The sequence below is a fragment of the Loxodonta africana genome, chromosome 6 (genome assembly GCF_030014295.1).
Source record: "Loxodonta africana isolate mLoxAfr1 chromosome 6, mLoxAfr1.hap2, whole genome shotgun sequence".
In the NCBI taxonomy this organism is placed as follows: Eukaryota; Metazoa; Chordata; class Mammalia; order Proboscidea; family Elephantidae; genus Loxodonta; species Loxodonta africana.
The window spans coordinates 94,932,727-94,943,801 of record NC_087347.1 but is presented as its reverse complement, the minus strand read 5'-3'; the positions used below and the strand labels follow the sequence as shown (position 1 = coordinate 94,943,801).

The following is an 11,075-nucleotide window of genomic DNA, read 5'->3' as shown; positions in this document are numbered from 1 at the left end:
TCTTTTTATAAAGCAGGTATTAACACTGAGTAAACAGGATATGGGCATCTAGCAACTCACAGCACAGAACTGCTGCTTGTGAGAGGTGCTTAAAGGAAAAAGTTGACACATCCAAATTACTTCGTAAATAAGATGCCATTTTTTTCTAGTAAGTTGTATTTATTTACAAAAGGTCTAATTTTATGAGGTTCTTTATTTACATCAGAGCAATATATAAACAGAAGAGAAAATCTGGCAATTATAAACACAAAATAGAAACCTTGTTTTCCCCATTACTCACCTTTCAGAACAAGTCCTCAGTTTACTTGTAGAGGTAGGCAAGAAGACCAACATTTACCAAAGATGTTTGCAGGTAAGACCAAAAAAATGTTTATAAATTGCATGTTTAGATACCCAAGGAACAGCAAAGAAGAAAAGCATCAAGAAATGGCTTAGTTTGAATCTGAACCAATTAGGCAGCCACTCATTGTTTTATGGTCTATAATGGAAAATTAGGGGGTTTATCCAGGTCCTCCTGATACGCAAACATCAACTTATTTACACCTAGGGCATACATCAAATTGTCACAATTAACCAATCACTAGCAATAATGAGATGGTCTTGAACTAGATCCCACTGAGAGTTACAGAAGCAGTCTGACAGTCTTTGCATAGCAAGTTCAAGTAGAGAATCTGCTACTTAAAGAACTTAGGCTAGGTAGACAAGGAGGTAAACAATGGGAGGATGTGGATGATTGGAGCAAAATCTTCTCCCCCTCTCCACCCCACCTTTAAGTCAGCTCGAATAAATACTTGAGTGCCTGCCATGTCACAGATAACCTGAGATGGTTAGTTCTTGGCCTAGTTTGGCTATTAAGTCCATTAGGGCTTTTTAAAGGCCAATTCTATCTAGCTGAATGTTACATTCTCAAATAAAAGTTAACTAGTATGGTATACCAATTTATCAATATGTGAAAGGACTGTTTCAAATCATCACAAGTTATTTCCTTTCCTACTCAAAAACCACATAAAGACTATCTTCTCACTAGCAAGCTTTTGGGCATTAATGAAGCAGCAGTGAAGAGAAGGTACTGGTGCTAAACCTTACTTTAAATGTACTCAATTATGTATGTGGCTTTAGTTGTTAGTATGGTTTATTGCAAAGATGCTTTTCTAAGCCCTTTAATATAGATGATGGATACTATGGATGCTGAATGAGCACATATATCAACTAATATTTTACTCATGCAATAAATGCCTAAATGTGCCAGGCACTGTTCTATTTCCCAGGGATATAACAATGAAAAACAGACAGATCCCGGCCCCTGAGGAGCTTACATGACCCACCATTTAAGTCAAAAGAATTGGAAAACAAAACCAAAAGCCAGGTAAGAATTATTAGATCAGTATTTGTCATTACCTGAACCACCGCATAGGATTATAAGCCTATTAGAACACAGTTCCATGAAAATAACACGATGCTATTTTGCTTTTCCTTTACATAAAACAGGTGCAATTTTACCTTACAGAAGATGGGATGGTTGAATTAAATTTTACCTAGTATGAGAGACATCCCAAAGGGAAGAGTCTAGATTTAAGGTACAAGGCATTAATGTGCTTTGTCACGATTTGCTTTTAGAAATGTTTTATTTAGTTTTAAAAGCTGAAGTTCTTTAGTTTTGTAGCTTACATTTTAATTTACATAACATACTTAAAATATCTTATAAACTTTAAAAAATAAAAAAAAGCATTTCTCTTCCCTGGGTACTGTATGATTAGAAACAGTTCTCTCTCAAAAGCAAGTTAAAAAAAAAAAAAACTTTATGTAAAGGGGTTATTTTTTTCTGGCAATAGAAATAAAAGTGGCTGCCTGGTCAGCAGTTGACTATTAGCACTGGGAGAAAACCCAGGAGCATCTAAGCAAAGGCTTCGTAACACAGGACACATGCCCTTAGGTAATCAAATAAACTGTGGACCCGCTTTCCAGAAAAAAGCACAGAAATATTCCAGGAGTTTTTACACATTCTTCAACCTACCACTATGAATTAAAATCATCTATTCTAGGCCAATCCTTTTCACTTTATGGTTGAATATGGTGAGACCCAATTGTCAAATCAAGGGATAAAATAGCTATGATACTTTGACCATTATCAAATTTATGGTCAAATAAATATAAAACATTTTTATATGTTGAAAAGAATCTAAGATGCTGAATCTGCTTTGGCTAAGGATAATGAAATGGTCATTTTGTTTAATATGGTGGGGCCATGGATTTTATTTAAATGTGTCATTTAAATACACTTAGGAGAAGTACAAACAATTCTTCATACCTGATTGTCTAAATTGTCTTTTCATACAAACTCAATTTTCCTACATAGCAATTATGATTGGGAGAAAATAAGAACATCAAATATATGAGGTCCTGATTTTGACTATTTAAAGTATAATAAATGTGAATTTAATCCAATAATTCATTAATATTAATGATACTGAGGATAAATCCTCAGTGTTTTCCTAAGAATCTGAGGCATAACTGAAAAGTATAAATGCCCCTTATCTGAAGGTAAACACATTTTCCTGTTTGAACACGTCTGTTAAACTGTAGTAGAATCAATATTCTAAGACATTTCAATCCCTCACCAAACTGAAGATTTAGAAACTTAATCTGATTAAAAGTATTCACTCAGAACTTTTGCTCTAAAACAAAACTTCCCATCACCTGTGCTTCAGACTGTTCTGAACTGGCAACTAAATACCATTTGTTGGGATCATCAAAGGCAGACCAGTATTACATGACTTCAGTTACATCCTTTATAGGAAGATCTGTAACCTAAGATGTTGTATTTTCAGTTGTAATTTGCTCACCACTTTTGTTTTTAGTTCAAATAATTTTCATGAGTGGACACTAAAGGGAAACTTGAATTCACACTGCCTTGTAGAGATCTGAGGTTGTGATGAGATGGTATCTCTATAAAAAATACAAAAATCTATTTTGAGGACATACTAAAACACATCAATAGCCTTTTATTCAAATTTAAAAACTCAGAAGTTTAACGTAATTTTAAAAAGTCATCATTCATGGAAGTGATTAAAACTGTTTTACAGATTCTAAATTCTCTTGTGAAGTGTATCATTAGTATTTCTGCCAGTATCATATGCCTAAGACTTTACCAGATTTCAATGTCAAGTGTTTGACATGATTAGTAATATTGTCATTACAATGGGACTTCTGAGAATTAAATCTAGGCAACTCTCTTTATGCCAAAGTTGTTGCTTTGTTTTGGTTCTAATATATAATTGGCGATTAATCTCAAGCAAGCAGTTTGATTACTTCATATTTTCTTAAAGACACAGTAATTTTCACTTTCTACAAAGTCATGTAAAATTTCATAGCAGAAAAATGACTTGGTAGAGAGATTTAGAAACAATTTTTTCCCTTTTTACTAGCGTGGACACTGTAGATTAAACTCAAAAATGGGAAGAAAGGGAAAAGAGTCATCCCGGTCAGTCCCACTTTCAGCTTCATTAAGATGATGAAGGAAAAGTAAAATGAAGTTTTTGTTCTTCTAAACCCCAACTTGAAACAGTGACCAAATTAAAAGAATAACAAAGACAATACCTAAGGTAATGCCTAGATAATAGCAAAGACTATGTGCTAAAATTCACTTAAAAAAAATCTCCTGCACTGAAGGAAAAGAATGTAAGTTACATTACCAACCTTTCAAAGTTAGCATTCATTCAAACCACTGCCTCCCTAAAATATCCTGTAGGAAATTCACAGATTAAACACAAAAACAAAACTCACTGCTGTCAAGTCGATTCCAACTCATAGCGACTCACAGAACTGCCCCACAGGGTTTCCAAGGCTGTAATCTTTAGGGAAGCAGACTGCGACAACTTTCTCCAGCAGAGCAGCTGGTGGGTTCAAACCACTGACTTTCAGTTAGCAGCTGAGTGCTTAACCACTGCACCACCAGGGCTCCTCCAGTCAAAGGGGCCTTAAATGCAGATTTATAACATTCTTAAATATTAAAAAAGGAACGTAAACTAGCTACATGGGTTGGATAAAGCAAAATCTCAGGGATTTATCTTTAAATGATCATACAATTTCTTTAGAGCTGAGCAGTTTAAGTAGAAATAAATACTAGTACACACTAGAAGAGAAGGTTTAATAATTGATAAAAATGTACAAAAATATTCAAATCAGAAATGCTTTAGAATGTGTACCACGAAGTCAATACTTCTCAGTGAGTAGGGAAGGTAAAAGACTTCCTCAATGAAAAAAAAGATTGGATTTTTTAAAAAAAAGACAACTCTGTTAAAGAAAATGTTTAAGTCAACATTGATTTGTGTTTTAGACAAGGATATTGCAACTATCATTTAAAATTTGGTGGCACATTCTTTAGTAGGTCCTTAAGGCAAATGTATTTAAACTAATTTACAATTTGATTTGATGTTAATTTTCTTAAACATCACCTCAAAATAGATGCTCAAAATAATGCCCTCATAATAGCCTTTTGAAAATGTATTCAGATGTTTCGTAAAAAATAACAAAGGTGGCTTTATTACAGTAGTGTTCATTGGCACCACTGTAGCTCCTGGTCTACCAGACTTCCATCAAAATCTCCTATTTCTTAGGAGCTCACCATAAAAGATCCCATCAGCTTTAACCACTTGGGTAGTGCACAAAAAAGCAGTTTTATCAGTTGCTGGTGCTTTTTTTGGACTACTATGTATCAAAAAAAATTTCATCATCAAAATCCAACTTCTATAAATCAAATCACCTCATGACTTAGACTTTAGAACAAAGTAGAGACATCTGCAGTTATCAGTAAATTGCCACCTTTAATCCATCCTGCAGTGCCCTCTGAAAGGGTCACAAAAAGACAGTTATGACCATATGAAAATATGATTCTGGTTATAGAATCAAAAGTTATTTTCAATTTCCTTTGTCTTTATAAAGTCAAGTCCACAATAACAATACTTAAATGCACTTTTTGTTCTGTGATAGAATTAAAACCCAGTGTTATTTCAAATGAACTTAAAATAGAGTCCCTGGTCTGAATTAGATTTAAATCATACTGTAAACATATATTTGGTATAATTTATTGATCATCATCCAGTTGCTCCAAAAGGGTCCTTCTGCGCTTTTCTAATTCCCCTTCGCTCAGTTCACTGCCGGAAGTATCCCAATTACCCTGAAAAGACCATAAATACAATTACAGGTAGTGTCAGTACCAAAAAAAAGGTTAAGTAATGAACCTGTAAATAAGGAATCCAAAATCTATATGGACTCTTTACCACAGAAACACAAATTTCACAGGGTTTAAAGACCACTCATTTTCCCCAAAAGCCCATCAGTGGGCCACTGATTAAGCACTCCTTGGTTATTTCATTACAGAAAATACTTAGAATGAGACTTTTACACAGCAGTTTACATTAATATGTAAACCAGAAGGTGGTACACACCAGTTTTTCTTTCCTCTTGTGCAACTGAACATAAAGGGTCTTGTTTCCATTTAATGGAAGCCAGGTGGTCCTAGGTACTCTATTCCTTGCTAATTTTGCAGAGATTCTAGGTTGTCCTATTAAGAGTTTTATACGATACTAACAGAAGTATTATGCTTTTAGTACACTGAATAGTGTGTCCAGATAAAAAAACACGCTGAAAAAAAATTCAAATAAACATACAATAGTGCATATTTGTGAGATACAACCATTGAAAAGTGGAGAGTTCACATATCCTCTTTCTCTTCAGGGATTTCATTTAACATACTCACTGTAAGAAGATGCCAATAACTACTGGGGAGGCATTCATTTTTCACCAAGATGTTCATCAGACTCACCTGCACAGCTTAAAAAAAAACTCCACCCTATATCTCTACTGATCTGGAGGTATGACCAGGGCATATCTCCATAAACAGCTCCACTGCTGATTTGTGGAAGGAATGCACAAGCGTAAGGAGGTTTGTATTACTGCACTGTCATTATATACCTACACATATATGGAAAACTAAGGACTAATTATGTAATTTGACATGAAAATAACTTTGGCTTGCATTCCTTTATCCATTTGCTCTCAGCAGTCCCCTACCCCATGTCAATATTCCTAAAAGTTACTGAAATGCTACCTTTTAAAACTGGATTTAGTATTAATGACTTAACATTTGGAGAGAGAACCCCATTTCAGACACGAAAATTTTATACTGAAGTAACATACAAACCTGCTGCCACTGAGTTGATTTCGACTCATAACAACCCTATAGGACAGAATAGAACTGCCCCGTATGGTTTCCAAGGAGCACCTGATGGATTCGAACTGCCGACCTTTTTGGTTAGCAACCGTAGTAGCTCTTAACCACTACACCGCCAGGGTTTCTAAAGTAACATATAGCATTCTTTAGCTATAGTTTTAACCCATGAAGAAAGGATTATGTTCTTTGCTCTGTACACTATTAAGATGTGCTACTTTCTTCCTAATTTAAATGAGCACATATATTAGAAGATGATTCTATGTCAAAGGTAGTTCACTGAATTTTCATTGTTTTTGTCAATAGTGGCAGTGCTGAAAAATGTCTATTGTCTAAACACTACCATGATTTTAACCATAGTATCCACATGAAATTGCCACTATGCCAAATTTTTTACCTGTTGCTCTAACAAAAAAAGCATGGCACGCTTACAAAAATACGGGAGTGGGAGTGGTGGAGGGCCAAGTTGGCAAACAGATATAGAAGGTGCACATTATTTGAGTAAAAATATGGTATTCTTTAAACACAAAGAATCCAAAAAGGATTCTAAATACTTACAGAATCCTTTCCAGTCTTTTTCTTAGGTGATTTGTGTTTTGATTCTGATCTTTGCCTGGTTCTGTCCTTCTCACTTTCCCGATCCTTTTCTTTTTTGTCCTTTTCTCGCTCAGCATCAGACTCTGGAGAGTCCTATGAAAATAAACAGTATGTCAGCATTTTGATGAAGATGCTATTAGCCTGATCACATCTTATGCTGACAGCTGTACTATAAAAATGGTTTCCTCAAAATTGCTACCGAGGAGTTGTTAAAAATGTAATGTTAGTACCTAAATAAATGGTTCTTATTTAGATATGTACAAATTCAAGTAAGCAGCATGAAAAAAAAAAATTCTGATTCAATAGATCTGTGGTGGCACTCAGGCTTTTATATTTTGGAAAAGGTTTTAGGTGATCCTGATGTTGCCTACAACTGAGAACTCCAAGAGCAGAGGAAGTTGTTTAAATATCTGAACTTGTGGTTCTCAATAACTACAATACACACACTTGGATCTCTTTTAAACAGGGCAGGAATCCCAATATTGGTGTGTGTGTGTACTTTTTAAAAAAGCCTGCCAAGTGATTTCAGTGGGAGGTTAAGGTGAGTAACAATTAGCTTAAACATACATACAGTCTCAGAAAAAGATTGTATTTATCAAGCCTAGGTGCCCATCTGAACTGTGCTGTACTACAAAGGACTATAAACAAAAGGTTCAACTGCAACTGACAGAGTTAAGGCCAAAAGTCTAGGTCCACTTTAAAAACCAGACGCTTGCTTACAGATTTATGTCTCCTCTTCTTGCTCTTCTTCTTATGCTTTTTTGACTTCTTGTAACTTCTCTCTAGGCAACGTGAAAAAAAATAAAGTAAGAATTTGAGGATAGCAAAGCACCAATGATTTTAATCAAATAAACGGAAAAGCTCACCAGACTCAGCACTAGAAGAATGCTCTGAAGCAGAACGGGATTCAGATCGCTGTCTTTTTTTCTTTGAATGGCTATCATCGTCATCTGAATCTGACCCCTAAAGAACACAAATAATTTCATTCATAATGATGCTGACGACAAAATATACTTGTGGTGCCATCTAATAAACTTCCTTACCGATCGAGACCGAGAACGTTTCCTATGATGTTTTTTAGATTTCTTAGAATGTTTCTTGTTCTTTGAATGATGATGCTGACATTCATGCTACAGAGTCAAGAAAACAAAATTTTGTTTATATTTATGTAAATATGGACAGCAGATCATAAAGAATATTTCAAAAGCTATACGAACAAGTACTTAAAGTAAAATTCCATTCGTCTTGCATATTTAGCATATATCCAGTTGAGAATGTGTACAACTATTATCTATAAAAGATTATCACTTAACATTTTTTGTGTTTCTTCCTACCATCCTATACCCCTCATTTAGACATGTTAGTTTTTACAGGAATGAGAATGATGTGAGTTAGTAGGACAACTGATACCCTGTAAAAAAGTGTAATCTGCGAATGCAGTGACAACTGCTTTCAAAAACACTGAAAAACAGTGTCATTCAAGCATGGTTTTTCTCATCAATCTGGTTTTGGTCAACTAGCTAGCAAATTACTAGCGTGAAGGCATCCATGAACTAAGATATGCAAGCGTGGTCTCAGACTAAATACAAAATCTATTTCCTCTCCCTAAAGAGTATTCCCATCTTACTCAAACTCAGATATTCCAAGACAATTTAACTCGAATCCCACATGAAATCAAAAAATGAATGTTGTCTCTGTAGATTTCAATTCTAGCTTTTATTAAAGCAATTAAGTATTAGGTTGGTGGGAAAGGGGAAGTGGTGCTTTAATAAAAGCTCCTTGCCCCCGAACATATCCTACGGCTTTGAAAATAAACTCTGCTTCAGTTACAAATAAGTGGGAATGGAAAAATCTGGCTCAGAAGGGACAATGGAGGAGCCAATTGGCCTCTCATCATTTCTATTTCACTGAACACTAACCTTTACCTCAAGACTCAGATTATGCATTCAGCACCCCTTCCCTATGCCACTATTTTTAGCTACATTTATTGCCTCACTATTTTACCTCTAGCATCAGTCATGAGAGAATCTGGTCGAAGATTCCTCAAGTAGGGGAAAACAGGTAAGACACTATACCTAGAGCAAAGGTTCTCAAAATTATGTGCATTTTAACACCTGGAAATCTTGTTAAAATGCAGATACTCATTCAGAAGTTGTGCCAATGGGGCCAGAGTTTTTTTTTTTTAAACTCTCAGGTGATGCAGATGCTGGTGTGAACCACACTTTGAGTACAAAGGACCAGATCTAAAGGAAGCTGGCAAACAACACAGGTCCTACATTGGGTACATGTTAACAGAGAAAACTGCTGCCAACATTGATATTCACCAAAAAACACTACATCAAAAGAAATCATGACTGGTCAATTAAGTGACTCACTATGCTCAACTACAATGCACCACTGTAGTATTAAGTATGTGCCAGCTTTCTGCTTGTTGTAAAGTACTAGTTTGTCTAGAACTGGCAGCACAGCACACTTATTAAAAGCATTGATCCTGGAGTCATACAAACAGCCTGGGCTGGAATCCCTTCCCTGTATATAAGTTACTCTATTTCTCTTTGCCTCTGTTTCCTCGTCTATAACTTCATACGATTGCTGTGAGGATTAAGTTCATGTATGTACAACAATTAGAACAGTACCTGGCCTACACAGGTACCAAGTAATATTAAATAATAATTAATCAACTCAGTGTATTTACTATATACAAGTATCTACCTGAAACATTCAAAAAAATACCCTCACTCAGCTAATGGAGTAACTTGAGGTTTTATCATTACTTATTTTATCTTATTCCATTATATTTCAGAACCTCTTCTGGGCTTTCTACACATCTAATTTGGAGTATCTGAAACAAGTGATATACAAGAAGATCTTAAGTCTTCTTTGGGTTTACTAGTCAATATTAAGACTGCAACTGTATGGCTGGTAAGGTGCTAAATTTCTAGAATTTTTAAAAAATATGAAACAGATATGAACAATCTCCACAAATAAATCTTTATATTCTAATCGAGCTTACAGTTTCACTTAAAAGTGGGTTTTATAGAAAAAAACCATTCCCCGATCAACAATGTAACTACACTTGTATAAAAGTAGCACATGTTAAGAAACATAACCTCATCAATCTAAATTCAAATTTTATATTTTTGTGTATTTTGTAGTACTTCAGAATCAGTTATGACAATATTAAAATTACCTCAAGCACATGCATAAAATCTTTAAATATTCGTTTTCTTTCAGACTCTAGAGTTATGTCCTCAAATGCTGGCTCTTTTACGAATCTCTCCCGGATCTGAAAAATTCAGATATGGAATCAATACATAAGTACCAAAAACAGGTGTAACAAATATGCCTAAAAGGAATCCTAACACAAGTGAAGATTGTGACAGTACCCTCAAAGTCTATTATTTCCTTTCTTCAAAAGCGCAAACCATTTTTAACAAATACTTCTAAACACCGAGTCCTTTTTAAAAGAACACTTTATACTTTAAATATATCCTAAGCAACCAATCACTCCAGCTTATTCTTTTGGCTATATAATGGGAAATTAAATATATTCTCAAATGTAAAGAAAACAATTCATTAGGAAAAATTTGAAAGTATACATACATCTTCCCAGACAGCATCCAATTCTATTGGAGGAGCAGCTTGTTTCAACATACTCTTAAAGGCAGATTCTTTTCGTTTCATCTTCCGAGCCTCCTCTTTTTCTCTTTCACGTTCACGGGCTTCTGCTTTTTCTAGTAACTTGTAGAACATCATTTAATTAATTGCAATAGTACAATTATAATCCCTGTTGAAATTATCATTCCTAATTTAAAAGTATTCTCACACCATTTATAAGTTAAGGGCCAATTTATCCACAAGACCAGTTAATTTGAGCAAAGGAAGCTTAACATCCAGTCAATCATCTAAACACACTGCTTTCTTTTAGCTTACTTTGAAAAACTCTCTACTACTCTGTAAAATCTTATTCATATTCCCTCACTCTAATAACTTACAACTTAAATACTTTTCACTGAATATATTAGAAACTGTACTATTAAAACTAGTTGTTTATAACAGTAAAGAGGATAGCTTACGCTATTGAAAGCCAGTTTAATATTTCCGGCATCTAATGTGGTTGACCTTTTAGTTGAACTGATTATTGCCACGAAATCTTCAAAAGTAGTATTCACCTCAACTACAAATCCTTTATCCTAAAAAAACAGAAATTTTGTTAGTACGCATATCAAAGGAAAAGAGTACCAGCATT

At 34.7% G+C, this 11,075-nt stretch overlaps 1 protein-coding gene across 4 annotated transcripts in view; it reads right to left on the bottom strand.

The window, feature by feature from the left end:
• Positions 1–138: 138 nt before the first annotated feature.
• Positions 139–11,075, bottom strand: part of PRPF40A (pre-mRNA processing factor 40 homolog A) — a 61,411-nt gene continuing 50,474 nt past the window's right edge. For 2 of the 4 annotated variants that reach the window (XM_010586315.3, XM_003405843.4), the window contains exons 19-26: positions 10,903–11,019; positions 10,430–10,567; positions 10,017–10,112; positions 7,870–7,956; positions 7,693–7,789; positions 7,547–7,608; positions 6,788–6,919; positions 139–5,176 (exon numbers count right to left, since the gene is read on the bottom strand). In XM_010586315.3, the coding sequence (XP_010584617.3) occupies positions 5,084–5,176; positions 6,788–6,919; positions 7,547–7,608; positions 7,693–7,789; positions 7,870–7,956; positions 10,017–10,112; positions 10,430–10,567; positions 10,903–11,019 (822 nt within the window). In that variant the 3' untranslated portion in view covers positions 139–5,083. The remainder of the gene's footprint in view (positions 5,177–6,787; positions 6,920–7,546; positions 7,609–7,692; positions 7,790–7,869; positions 7,957–10,016; positions 10,113–10,429; positions 10,568–10,902; positions 11,020–11,075) is intronic. The other 2 variants (XM_010586316.3, XM_003405842.4) reach the window with 1 other exon arrangement.